Genomic DNA, 14,734 nt, shown 5'->3' with positions numbered 1-14,734 from the left:
TCTGTCGTGAATGAAAAGGTAATTTGCAAACTTCCAAAATAAATGTTCTTTGACGAGACACAGTCTCTCCTCCATCTTGCATTACAAACACTACACTTGTCTGTTCAGTAGCGGGAAAAAACATAAAATATATATTATATTTTTTTTTACCCTGTACGTAATGAAATACGTCACGATGTAAACGTGCATAACAGGCTGACTACACCGCTCGCGTCGTGTGCGCGTTGCTAAATAAATGTAGAAATCTATATTATTCAATTATTGCACCGACACTGCTTTGCGCGCGCCAACAAGCGTCTGCGTTGCCAAGGGCTAAAATAGAAGTCAGTTCTATTTCTGACACAGATCGCGATTGCAAGTCCTGCCTCTCCCATCTCTCATTGGTTTATGAAGCGGTCACGTGCCATCTCTCATTGGTTATACCCAGTGGGTGACTGAAAGACGAACGAGGTCGGTGGCGGTAATGCACCTAATTTATGAAAGTTGTGCAAATCGCCAATATAAAGTCAAGGGAAGAAAAAGCCTAGAAGGAGGTGAGATGACTAGAAACGATTCGGGTGACCGTTTTTGTGTGGATTAATTGTCGGAGTAGAGGACCTTGTGCATTTCAGGTAAAATAACAACTCAATGTTTATATCCCAGGACAAATTAGCTAGCAAGTGCAAGCTAACTAGCTAAATTGCCATAAAGTTAATGCTTTTCGACCTGGCCACAAATTAAGTAATTGGTTCAGAGTTTTGTTTTGATATTTTAACCTGCGTGTCGGGATGCGCGTTTTGGTGTGGGGGGGCAAAATAAATGTATGCACGTTGCCACGCGCGCAGTCAGTTTGGGTTCTGTGTCAGGCTTCACTGTACGGTTGTTTCCGAGCGCCCTAGATAAACAAGCAAGTGCAGATTCGTTAGCGCCATGTTCACACCATACTCTCAGCGAAAACAGCTTGCTTCTAGCCCAACCAGCTCAAAAGATCTGACCCATGTTACCTGCGTAACATTATCTTCCTATAGCAGTAGCGGATAACCAGGAAAGCATTTTACATTCATAAACAATGTTATGGGCCGTTCTAAAAATCAAACTGTATTTGTCACATGCGCCGAATCCAACAGGTGTAGTAGACCTTACAGTGAAATGCGTACTTACAAGCCCTCAACCAACAATGCAGTTAAGGAAAGCTACTCGTGCATCGACTTTGTTAACCATTTATTTTAACTTTGTTCATCACGTTACCTCATTGGCTAGCTAGCTAACAACCTGGGAACTTTAGCAGTGTATCCAAACATCTGGGGGCACAGAGAGACGGGAAAGGGGATATCTTCTTCAGGAGATCAATGCATAGCGATGAATGAATGACTGATTTCTTGCATGTCATCACTCAACGTTACGCTTTTAAAAAAGGGACAGTGTTCAATTTTCATGACTCATCGCAATAGGAGAATAGTGCTTTTATACAATGTCGAAACCTAAAATTACATTTCAATGACAGATATTCGTATCAACATTTTAGCTTTTATAGTAACTAATATATTTTTTGTGAGTTTAATCTTGGTTGGCAGGCTTTATAGTAAACTATATTTTTTAAGTGTTACATATTCGTTTTGGGGCACAACACGTGCTTTAAAAGTAGCCTAGATCGAATTCATAAGGCTGTATCTCAATCAATTAAAAAATATATTTTCTGTTTCTCCTAGATTTCATGTGGTTTTCATAACTTAAGTTAGGACATCATTGCTCCCAATATTTATTTTCATTTAATCCCTGCGAACAGGTTCCGATCATCATCATCATCGTAAAGGGAAAAAATTTCAACAAATAGGTCTACCTAACGTAACACAACTGCTAACGTTAGTAAGAGGGATATGCATCTTTCTAGTTATCAACCATGGATATAAAGTCCTCTGTGTGCATCGTGGTTTAACAGTTGGGGGGGGAAATACGCTGATTACGAAATCATTGCAGTTGATATGCAGCCATTGTCAATGGCTTTGTGAGGTTGAGGTAATTTGCTAAATGAAGGACTGTAATGTGGCCAATTTGAGCTGCGACTCGCGCCTAGCTGTAAACAAAGTGTTGTCTTCCTCGTCAATACAGTGATCCCTCGCACTTTCGCGGTTCTTATCGCGGATTCGCTATTAATCGCGGATTTCATAATGCATTTTTTTTTTTTTTTGGTGCATTGTGTCTGCATCTGATTCGCTAAACTCATCGCTTCTTGTATCAAAAATGCTACGATTGTGCTATCATTTTTCGTCTCGTGCAGTTATGTGTACGTACATAAAAAGTTGGCAATTTACTTAAGTGCCAAATTAACTTTGTAATTTCGAACATTTCCTAAACCTAATGTCGACGAAACGGCCTACACGAGCACTGTATTTGTAACATGTAATTAGTTGCTAATTGTAAAAAAAAAAATTTTCTATTCGCGATTTCACTTATCGCGCGTCATTTTCGGAACTAACCCGCGATAAACGAGGTTACTGGTATCACTGTGCACGTTTACTCCTTTTCAACAGGTTTTATAGCCTTCATAAATGGGAGTTGAGACAAAAACAGCATTAGAAAGCAAAATTCTTCCCTTTTAAAATCAGTAGATACCCAATTTGGTGGTTTTTTGCCCTGTGTTGATTGTGATTTTAATCTTGGTGGCAGTCTTTTGCCTGTGTTTGATTTGTGAGTTTAATCTTGGTGGGCAGTCTTTTGCCTGTGTTTGATTTGTGAGTTTAATCTTGTGGGCAGTCTTTTGCCTGTGTTTGATTTGTGAGTTTAATCTTGGTGGGCAGTCTTTTGCCCTGTTTTGATTTGTGAGTTTAATCTTGGTGGGCAGTCTTGCCCTTGTTTGATTTGTGAGTTTAATCTGGTGGGCAGTCTTTGCCCTGTGTTTGATTTGTGAGTTATCTTGGTGGGCAGTCTTTTGCCTGTGATTTGATTTTGAGTTTAATCTTGGTGGGCAGTCTTTTGCCTGTGTTTTTGTGAGTTTAATCTTGTGGGCAGTCTTTGCCCTGTGTTTGTTTGTGAGTTTAATTTGTGGGAGTCTTTGCCGTGTTTGATTTGTGAGTAATCTTGGGGCAGTCTTTTGCCCTGTGTTTGATTTGTGAGTTAATCTTGGTGGGCAGTCTTTTGCCCTGTGTTTGATTTGTGAGTTTAATCTTGGTGGCAGTCTTTTTGCCCTGTGTTTGATTTGTGAGTTTAATCTTGGTGGGCAGTCTTTTGCCCTGTGTTTGATTTGTGAGTTTAATCTTGGTGGGCAGTCTTTGTCTGTGTTTGATTGTGAGTTTAATCTTGGGCCAGTCTCTTTGCCTGTGTTTTGATTTGTGAGTTTAATCTTGGTGGGCAGTCTTTTGTTAAACATGAAACAAAGTAGGCTCCTTGACAAATGAAAACAGTATTTGCCTTCAAAACATTTTTGCTGCAATTTCAGTCTGGAACCTGTCTAGGTTAAGGGGCAGGGGGTCGGGGTTGTCACCTATTCTAAAAATGGCACACTAGAGCAGTTTGCAAAAAAAGCCTAAAATATTCCAAAACTGCAGCTCTTAGTTGGAAAACATATTTCCCTACTTTTATAAGCCAGTTAAAAGCTGTGGTGATTGTAGAAATGTAGCTCGTCTACAGTTTTGTTTGTGTATCCCGTCATTTCTGTAGACCCAATGGGAGATTGGTGCGCAGCACACGGGTGTCTGTAGAGGAGCGGTCAGATCCAAACTGACTGAGAAACGTAACGGTGGAAAAGAGAATGTAGGGAGAAGAACTGTGATTACTTGGCTAGGTTTATTTTATGTCAGTTATCAAGGCAGTTTCCAGATGCACAAGCCTACTGTATGACTGTGGATACTTCTCTCCCCCCAATAGGATCTCAAGGATTTTATTTATGTTGGCTTTCCCCCTTTGTCCTCTCTTTTTAAGTGGGCTGAATATCGAGACTTGGGGACATCAAAACATAGCAGCATATTAAATGAGAGCTGAACCTCTTGGGCTTTGCACAGAGGCAGGCAACACTCTGGAGGCTACCTAGGCAACCAGGCCCCTCCCCTGGCATCTCCCTTGGCTACCCGGCTCCCTTGCCAAAACAACTGACATAAAGGGGCTGTGTCAACTCAGTGAGGTAAACAGAAGCAGTTTGAGGCAAAGGGAACGACTGATGTGAAATGTATACCACAGGTTAGGAGGAGACAGAACCCCCCCCCCCCCAAGTCACTGGAGTTGAAGCAGATGATGGTGACAGGCTAGAGTCAGAGCAACCTGACAAGTGCTTGGTGTCAGGCACCTGACAGTGATACAATATATAGGCCTACTGTACAACCAGTTAACTCACTCATTCACAGAACCAGGAGAAGCAGACATCATAGTCGTACACACAATCATGTGCCTAAACGGTGAGAACAAATGGCATAGTGCTGGTATAGCATGTAGGAATCCGCATGTCAACAGCAGAGGTTAGGTGGTCGCTGGGCAGCCAAGAAGCGCAAATGCACACTCACCCATACATGCACAAGCAGGGTGGTCCGGCTTAGGGTCGCCACACATTTACACTGTGGTTCACTATGTACATACCACTCACATACGTAGCTGCTAATGGGCGAAGCAGGCCCACACCGAGCAGAGTCCTATCTAAATTCTCTTGTGAAAAAAGACATTGCTAAGGAGACAGGGAGGAACACGACTGCCAAGAATTGCAGAGACCATCAGGCGCTGTATCTCTGCTTACAGTAACATGAGCTGAACAGCAAGTGAACACACTTGACTCACCACACAGACACACTGACAGAGAGCCTGGAATGTGTCATTAAACAGGCCTTGATTAGTTTGAGGCAAGGACAGTTAAACAGAGTAGGTAGCAAGTTAAGTAGTCAGCTTGCATTAAGCTAACTTGGTCCTCACACGAAGAAAACAAAACAGCCCTACATACCCTAATACAAGTGGACTTTCCCCAAACAATTGGCTTCCTTGCCCCCTTTTCTGAAGAGAAACTCAAACAAACAATTTAAGTGTTAAGTCAACTCTTGAGCAAATGTAAGTAAAAGGAAACTACCCACATGTTATGCTCCCACAGCAGGTACGTGGAAATCATGGGTCACTTCCTCAAGAACCAGTTCCTCATTTAGCTCAAAGCAGGTATATGAAATCATGGGGTCACTTCCTAAATACAACGGTCCTCATTTAGCTCAAAGCAGGTATGTGAATTCATGGGTCACTTCCTCAAAAACCAGGTCCTCATTTAGCTTCCCTCCTCTCTCATCTTACTGAAATTAACATAAAGAAACTACCGCACGCAAGATGGAAGGACATACCAAAATGTCTCGGCATTCCAAACGAAAAGGCCTAGGCTACCAACACATCTTAATGAAGCTAGTGGCTACTTTGTTTTCAAATCTGTATCATTGAAGTCTTCTCTTTTGTAACTCATATTTGACCCATTTGTATCCCAGACAATGACAGACCAGACGCACAACTTCCTCTCTTCATGTAAGAATCATGTCTGAGGCTAAATCCAATGAATTGCTGAACAAGTGTCAGCTAAAATTAGCAAGGTCCATCATCAGATTTTAATTACTTTGGTAAAGATGGTGGTTCTCAAGCATTTAGCCTTGCCTACCTCATTAGGACAAGTTAACATGCACCCCCAGTAAAGATGATCAAAGGACGATCAAACCTTTCAAGCCGAACAAATCCAGCAACACACATCCCAGAACAAATTAATATAGTAAGAAAGTTACAGTAACTTTACTACTACCTACAGTATGTTAACTAGGCCTTCTGTATGCCTTGGCATTGGCAGAGCACCAAGCACTGACTACAGAAACCAGACCAAAAACGAATTTACCAGCTATCCCTGCATTTTGCAATTTAATGACTCCAATTTGGCTATTACATTTTAATGCTTACAAAACTGTTTACAAAATGTGACAATCACATTCAATAGGCCTAGATAGGAAGAAGTATGCATTTCTGTTTTAAAGTAGGGGCTGATACCAAGAGTTTGAGACTAAACTACAATTATACTTAGCTGTAGACTCACGTTACTCAGAGTAAAGTGCTGCGTCTCTTGGCTTTTTTACTATTTTACCCGAGGCCTCTAAACATATTTCTGAGTGACCGAATGTCATGCAAAGGAATACCATTATAGCTAATCTATTTACACTTTCTTGCAAAAATAGGCACAATTGCAAAATACTTGCTTTGGTGTGCAGGAGAGTAAATATCTCCATTGGTGTAGCCAGCCACAATTTCCTTGGATAAAAAACAAATGTATGACTGATGCACTGTGTAGGAAACGTAGCTAAATAAATGCGCCCTGCTGTGTTGACTGGACCTAGCCTACCTACAAACCTAGCTAGCTAGCTAGCTTCCTCCAACTAAATAGTTAGTTTCATTAGCTATGTAACGTTAGTAAATATTACTGGCTGTAGAAAGACAGACGCTGCTAACTTAGCAGCTAAGTTACTCTTTGGTTTACCGTTTGGTAAGAGAATGTTAGCTAAGCTGATTATGTGAGTCCTTGACATCTGCCAATAGCTAACTGTGTTAGCAAAAACAGGCGGGGCAGGCAGCTAACGAACACAGCCAGTGCTGGCATGCTGCTAGCTACAAAGCTAACGTTTCAATTCATATTTCAACTTTACTAGGTAACTTAAGTCCGATTAAATAACAAAAACGGCTTGCCATTTATGGTAAACAGAGGAACTGTTCAATTAAGTAGTAAAACAAAGCTAGCAATTTGCCTAAACGAACGTTTACCAATCTTTCGCTCCAAAAAGAAAGACAAGGAATTCTTGCTAGTTAGCATGCACCATCAATAAGCTAGTTACGTTAGCAGGTTAAATATGCAAAGCAAAATTAGCAACACAATACCAATCCTATATCTATACTCCAATATGTTCATAATCTCGTTAAAATCTCGTATAGATCTTAAACTGTTACTCGCGGCACAGTGTCCCTCCTTTTCAGACAAAAGCAGCTTTTCATGGACCACAGAAGCAGCAGGGGCTAGTAGTATATTACAAGCCGCGGGTCTCGTTTGAGGCCACGCGGAGAGAGACGCGACAGGGGCGGAGATGCAATTCTTCGCACAGAGGAAAGCAGATGCTAGCTAGTTAGGTAGCTAAGCTAACGAGCTAGTTTGCAAGCTAACGATCGATTTCTTACCCAGTGAGGCCAACAATTCTGATTTTTTTTTTTTAAACTCTTGGTTTAGCTTTATCCTCTTTTCCTCTTCTCCCCTTTTTCGGGAATACAGCCGCCAAGAAAATGCATCCTTTCTGGGATGTTAGCTATCCCCACCGAGTTGATTTACTGAGCATTTAGGTGACTGAGATTATAGCTAGGCGGATTTATAGCTGCCATTGGTGGCATTTGCAGTGAGAGAATGAGGGAGTGGTACCAAAGGCCAGAAGTGATATGGTTATACCCACCTCCCTGCCATGTTTGTTTTGTTTGACGGGACATATCAACAGTGCATGTAGTTAAGAAAACTATAAAGTGACCCGCTTATGATTTCTTTGCTTGCTTGCGTGAAATTACGTCATATTTGTTTTTTTTCCTTTAATTGCTCCTTCAAAATCAAAATCTAAATCAATGTATTTATAAAGCCTTCTTACATCAGCTCGAGTCACAAAGTGCTACAGAAACCAGCCTAAAAACCCCGAAACAGAAACCAACAATGCGGCTGTAGAAAGCACGGTGGCTTAATCTTCTCTCTTTTTTTGTGGTGGAGGACAAATTAGCTAGCAAGTGCAAGCTAACTAGCTAAATTGCCATAAAGTTAATGCTTTTCGACCTGTCCACAAATTAATGTAATTGGTTCAGAGTTTGTTTTGATATTTTAACCTGCGTGTCGTGATCGCGTTTGGTGTGGGGGGGGGACAAAATAAATGTATGCACGTTGCRCACGCGCGCAGTCAGTTTGGGTTCTGTGTCAGGCTTCACTGTACGGTTGTTTCCGAGCGCCCTAGATAAACAAGCAAGTGCAGATTCGTTAGCGCCATGTTCACACCATACTCTACAGCGAAAACAGCTTGCTTCTAGCCCAACCAGCTCAAAAGATCTGACCCATGTTACCTGCGTAACATTATCTTCCTATAGCAGTAGCGGATAACCAGGAAAGCATTTWACATTCATAAACAATGTTATGGGCCGTTCTAAAAATCAAACTGTATTTGTCACATGCGCCGAATCCAACAGGTGTAGTAGACCTTACAGTGAAATGCGTACTTACAAGCCCTCAACCAACAATGCAGTTAAGGAARGCTACTCGTGCATCGACTTTGTTAACCATTTATTTTAACTTTGTTCAGTCACGTTACCTCATTGGCTAGCTAGCTAACAACCTGGGAACTTTAGCAGTRTATCYWAAYATCTGGGGGCACAGAGAGAMRGGAAAGGGGATATMTTCTTCAGGAGATCAATGATCATAGCGATGAATGAATGACTGATTTCTTGCATGTCATCACTCAAACGTTACGCTTTTAAAAAAGGGACAGTGTTCAATTTTCATTGACCTGCATCGCAATAGGAGAATAGTGCTTTTATACAATGTCGAAACCTAAAATTACATTTCAATGASAGATATTCGTATCAACATTTTAGCTTTTATAGTAAACTAATATATTTTTTGTGAGTTTAATCTTGGTTGGCAGGCTTTTATAGTAAACAAATATTTTTTAAGTGTTACATATTCGTTTTTGGGGCACAACACGTGCTTTAAAAGTAGCCTAGATCGAATTCATATAGGCTGTATCTCAATCAATTAAAAAATATATTTTCTGTTTCTCCTAGATTTCATGTGGTTTTCATAACTTTAAGTTAGGAACATCATTGCTCCCAATATTTATTTTTCATTTAAATCCCTGCGAACAGGTTCCGATCATCATCATCATCGTAAAGGGAAAAAATKTCAACAAATAGGTCTACCTAACGTAACAACACTGTAACGTTAGTAAGAGGGGATATGCATCTTTCTAGTTATCARCCATGGATATAAAGTCCTCTGTGTGCATCGTGGTTAACAGTTGGGGGGGGAAATACGCTGATTACAGAAATCATTGCAGTTGATATGCAGCCATTGTCAATGGCCTTTGTGAGTTGAGGTAATTTGCTAAATGAAGGACTGTATGTGCCATTTGAGCTGCGACTCGCGCTACTGAAACAAGTGTTGTCTTCCTCGTCAATACAGTGATCCCTCGCCACTTCGCGGTTCACTTATCGCGGATTCGCTATTTCGCGGATTTTCATAATGCATTTTTTTTTTTTTTTTTGGTGCATTGTGCTCTGCATTCTGATTCGCTAAAAACTCACTCCCGCTTCTTGTATCAAAACATGCTACGAATTGTGCTATCATTTTGTCGTCTCGTGCAGTTATGTGTACGTACATAAAACAGCTTGGCAAATTTACATTAAGTTGGCCAAATTATCTTTGTAATTTCGAACATCTTCCTAAACCCATAATGTCGACGAAACGGCCTACACGGGAGTCACTGTATTTGTATACATGTAATAGTTGCTAATTGTTAAAAAAAAAAAAAGTTTTCTATTCGCGGATTTCACTTATCGCGGGTCATTTTCGGAACGTAACCCCCGCGATAAACGAGGGATTACTGTATCACTGTGCACCGTTTACTCGCTTTTCAACAGGTTGTTATTAGCCTTCATAAAATGGGAGTTGAGACAAAAACAGCATTAGAAAGCAAAAATTCTTCCCTTTTAAATCAGTAGATACCCAAATTTGGTGGTTTCTTTTGCCCTGTGTTTGATTGTGATTTTAATCTTGGTGGCAGTCTTTTGCCCTGTGTTTGATTTGTGAGTTTAATCTTGGTGGGCAGTCTTTTGCCTGTGTTTGATTTGTGAGTTTAATCTTGGTGGGCAGTCTTTTGCCTGTGTTTGATTTGTGAGTTTAATCTTGGTGGGCAGTCTTTTGCCCTTGTTTGATTTGTGAGTTTAATCTTGGTGGGCAGTCTTTTGCCCTTGGTTTTGATTTGTGAGTTTAATCTTGGTGGGCAGTCTTTTGCCCTGTGTTTTGATTTGTGAGTTTATATCTTGGTGGGCAGTCTTTTGCCCTGTGTTTGATTTTGAGTTTAATCTTGGTGGGCAGTCTTTTGCCCTGTGTTTGATTTGTGAGTTTAATCTTGGTGGCAGTTTTGCCCTGTGTTTGATTTGTGAGTTTAATCTTGGTGGGCAGTCTTTTGCCCTGTGTTTGATTTGTGAGTTAATCTTGGGGCAGTCTTTTGCCCTGTTTGATTTGTGAAGTTTAATCTTGGTGGGCAGTCTTTTGCCCTGTGTTTGATTTGTGAGTTTAATCTTGGTGGGCAGTCTTTTGTCCTGTGTTTGATTTGTGAGTTTAATCTTGGTGGGCAGTCTTTTGCCCTGTGTTTGATTTGTGAGTTTAATCTTGGTGGGCAGTCTTTTGTTAAAACATGAAACAAAGTAGGCTCCTTGACAAATGAAAACAGTATTTGCCTTCAAAACATTTTTGCTGCAGATTTCAGTCTGGAACCTGTCTAGGTTAAGGGGCAGGGGGTCGGGGGTTGTCACCTATTCTAAAAATGGCACACTAGAGCAGTTTGCAAAAAAAAGCCTAAAATATTCCAAAACTGCAGCTCTTAGTTGGAAAACATATTTCCCTACTTTTATAAGCCAGTTAAAGCTGTGGTGATTTGGTAGAAATGTAGCTCGTCTACAGTTTTGTTTGTGTATCCCGTCATTTCTGTAGACCCAATGGGAGATTGGGTGCGCAGCACACGGGTGTCTGTAGAGGGAGCGGTCAGATCCAAACTGACTGAGAAACGTAACGGWGGGAAAAGAGAATGTAGGGAGAAGAACTGTGATYACTTGGCTAGGTTTATTTYATGTCAGTTATCAARGCAGTTTCCAGATGCACAAGCCTACTGTATGACTGTGGTATTACTTCTCTCCCCCCAATAGGATCTCACAGATTTTATTTATGTTGGCTTTCCCCCTTTGTCCTCTCTTTTTAAGTGGGCTGAATATCGAGACTTGGGGGGACATCAAAACATAGCAGCATATTAATGAGAGCTGAACTCTTTGGGCTTTGCACAGAGCAGGCAACACTCTGGAGGCTACCTAGGCAACCAGGCCCTCCCGCCTGGCATCTCCTTGGCTACCCGGCTCCCTTGCCAAAACAACTGACATAAAGGGGCTGTGTCAACTCAGTGAGGTAAACAGAAGCAGTTTGAGGCAAAGGGAACGACTGATGTGAAATGTATACCACAGGTTTAGGAGGAGACAGAACCCCCCCCCCCCCCAAGTCACTGGAGTTGAAGCAGATGATGGTGACAGGCTAGAGTCAGAGCAACCTGACAAGTGWCTTGGTGTCAGGCACCTGACAGTGATACAGATATATAGGCCTACTGTACAACCAGTTAACTCACTCATTCACAGAACCAGGAGAAGCCAGACATCATAGTCGTACACACAATCATGTGCCTAAACGGTGAGAACAAATGCATAGTGCCTGGTATAGCATGTAGGAATCCAGCATGTCAACAGCAGAGGTTAGGTGGGTCGCTGGGCTAGCCAAGAAGCGCAAATGCACAACTCACCCATACATGCACAAGCAGGGTGGTCCGGCTAGGGTCGCCACACATTACACTGTTGTTCACTATGTACATACCACTCACATACGTAGCTGCTAATGGGGCGAAGCAGGCCCACACCGAGCAGAGTCCTATCTGAATTCCTCTTGTGAAAAAAGACATTGCTAAGGAGACAGGGAGGAACACGACTGCCAAGATTGCAGAGACCATCCAGGCGCTGTATCTCTGCTTACAGTAACATGAGCTGAACAGCAAGTGAACACACTTGACTCACACACAGACACACTGACAGAGAGCCTGGAATGTGTCATTAACAGGCCTTGATTAGTTTGAGGGCAAGGACAGTTAAAACAGAGTAGGTAGCAAGTTAAGTAGTCAGCTTGCATTAAGCTAACTTTGGTCCTCACACGAAGAAAACAAAACAGCCTACATACCCTAATACAGTAGGACTTTCCCCAACAATTGGCTTCCTTGCCCCCTTTTCTGAAGAGAAACTCAAACAAACAATTTAAGTGTTAAGTCAACTCCTTGAGCAAATGTAGTAAAAGGAAACTACCCAAATGTTATGCTCCCACAGCAGGTACGTGAAATCATGGGTCACTTCCTCAAGAACCAGTTCYTCATTTAGCTCAAAGCAGGTATRTGAAATCATGGGTCACTTCCTAAATACACAGGTCCTCATTTAGCTCAAAGCAGGTATGTGAATTCATGGGTCACTTCCTCAAGAACCAGGTCCTCATTTAGCTTCCCTCCTCTCTCATCTTACTGAAATTAACATAAAGAAAACTACCGCACGCAAGATGGAAGGGGTGACATACCAAAATGTCTCGGCATTCCAAACGAAAAGGCCTAGGCTACCAACACATCTTAATTGAAGCTAGTGGCTACTTTGTTTCAAATCTGTATATTGAAGTCTTTCAATTTGTAACTCATATTTGACCCATTTGTAATCCCAGACAATGACAGACCAGACGCACAACTTCCTCTCTTCATGTAAGAATCATGTCTGAGGCTAAATCCAATGAATTGCTGAACAAGTGTCAGCTAAAATTAGCAAGGTCCATCATCAGATTTTAATTACTTTTGGTAAAAAGATGGTGGTTCTCAAGCATTTAGCCTTGCCTACCTCATGTAGGACAAGTTAACATGCACACCCCAGTAAAGATGATCAAAGGACGATCAAACCTTTCAAGCCGAACAAATCCAGCAACAACATCCCAGAACAAATTAATATAGTAAGAAAGTTACAGTAACTTACTACTACCTACAGTATGTAACTAGGCCTTCTGTATGCCTTGGCATTGGCAGAGCACCAAGCACTGACTACAGAAACCAGACCAAAAACGAATTTACCAGCTATCCCTGCATTTTGCSAATTTAATGACTCCAATTTGGCTATTACATTTTAATGCTTACAAAACTGTTTACAAAATGTGACAATCACATTCAATAGGCCTAGATAGGAAGAAGTATGCATTTCTGTTTTAAAGTTAGGTGGCTGATACWAAGAGTTTGAGACTAAACTACAATTATACTTAGCTGTAGACTCACGTTACTCAGAGTAAATGCCTGCGTCTCTTGGCTGTTTACTATTTTACCCGAGGCCTCTAAACAATATTCTGAGTGACCGAATGTCATGCAAAGGAATACCATTATAGCTAATCTATTTACACTTTCTTGCCAAAAAATAGGCACAAGATTGCAGAATACCTTGCTTGGTGTGCATGAGAGTAAATATCTCCATTGGGTGTAGCCAGCACAATTTCCTTGGATAAAAAACAAATGTTGTATGACTGAATGCACTGTGTAGGAAACTAGCTAAATAAATGGCCTGCTGTGTTGACTGGGACCTAGCCTACCTACAAACCTAGCTAGCTAGCTAGCTTCCTCCAACTAAATAGTTAGTTCATTAGCTAGGTAACGTTAGTAAATATACGGCTGTAGAAAGACATACGCTGCTAACTAGCAGCTAAGTTACTCTTTGGTTTACCGTTGGTAAGAGAATGCTAGCAAGCTGATTATGTGAGTCCTTGACATTGCCACATAGCTAACGTTAGCAAAACATCGGCAGGCAGCTAACGAACACAGCCAGTGCTCTGGCATGCTAGCTAGCTACAAAGCTAACGTTTCATTCATATTTCTAACTTTACTAGGTAACTAAAGTCGATTAAATAACAAAACGGCTTGCCATATTATGGTAACAGTAGAACTGTCAATTAAGTTAGTAAACAAAGCTAGCAAGCTAACGAACGTTACCATCTTTCGCTCCAAAAGAAAGACAACGAATTCTTGCTAGTTAGCATGCACCATCAATAGCTAGTTACGTTAGCAGGTTAATTATGCAAAGCAAATTAGCAACAACAATACAATCCATATCTATTACTCCAAATATGTCATAATCTCGTTAAATCTCGTATAGACTTAACTGTTACTCGCGGCACAGTGTCCCTCCTTTTCAGACAAAAGCAGCTTTTCATGACCACAGAAGCAGCAGGGGCTAGTAGTAATATTACAAGCCGCGGTCTCGTTTGAGGCCACCGCGGAGAGAGACGCGACAGGGGCGAGATGCAATCTTCGCACAGAGGAAAGCAGATGCTAGCTAGTTAGGTAGCTAAGCTAACTAGCTAGTTTGCAAGCTAACTAATCGATTTCTTACCCAGTGAGGCCAACAATTCTGATTTTTTTTTTAAACAATCTTGGTTTAGACTTTATCTTCTTTTCCTCTTCTCCCCTTTTTCGGAATTACAGCCGCAAGAAATGCATCCTTTCTGGGATGTTAGCTAATCCCCAACGAGTTGATTTACTGAGCATTTAGGTGACTGAGATTATAGCTAGCGGATTCTAATAGCTGCCATTTGTGGACATTGCAGTGAGAGAATGAGGGAGTGTACCAAGGCAGAAGTGATATGGTAATACCCACCTCCCTGCTCATGTTTGTTTTGTTTTGTGACGGACATATCAACAGTGCATGTAGTTAAGAACTATAAATGAGCCCGCTATGAATTCTTTGCTTCTGGTGAAAAATGTACCGTCATATTGTTTTCCTTTTAATTTCAAAATCAAATCAAATCAAATGTATTTATAAAGCCCTTCTTACATCAGCTGATGTCACAAAGTGCTGTACAGAAACCCAGCCTAAAACCCCGAACAGCAAGCAATGCRGGTGTAGAAGCACGGTGGCTAGGAAAAACTCC

General features: G+C 41.3%; 1 protein-coding gene across 4 annotated transcripts in view; it reads right to left on the bottom strand.

Moving 5' to 3' along the window:
• Positions 1-14,439, bottom strand: part of LOC112068806 (multivesicular body subunit 12B) — a 76,181-nt gene extending 61,742 nt beyond the window's left edge. The window contains exon 1 of one of the 4 annotated variants that reach the window (XM_024136015.2): positions 14,197-14,439. Coding sequence is in view for 2 of the 4 variants with exons in the window: in XM_070438306.1 (XP_070294407.1) it covers positions 13,967-14,017 (51 nt within the window). In the remaining 2 variants the exon portion in view is untranslated. Of the gene's footprint in view, positions 1-6,906; positions 6,986-7,137; positions 7,238-13,966; positions 14,161-14,196 lie in introns of those variants that run through there. The other 3 variants (XM_070438306.1, XM_024136014.2, XM_024136013.2) reach the window with 3 other exon arrangements.
• Between the last annotated feature and the right edge of the window lie 295 nt (positions 14,440-14,734).

The sequence above is a fragment of the Salvelinus sp. IW2-2015 genome, unplaced genomic scaffold (genome assembly GCF_002910315.2).
Source record: "Salvelinus sp. IW2-2015 unplaced genomic scaffold, ASM291031v2 Un_scaffold741, whole genome shotgun sequence".
In the NCBI taxonomy this organism is placed as follows: Eukaryota; Metazoa; Chordata; class Actinopteri; order Salmoniformes; family Salmonidae; genus Salvelinus; species Salvelinus sp. IW2-2015.
The sequence above is the reverse complement of the archived record's forward strand: the minus strand, read 5'-3'. Positions and strand labels throughout refer to the sequence as shown.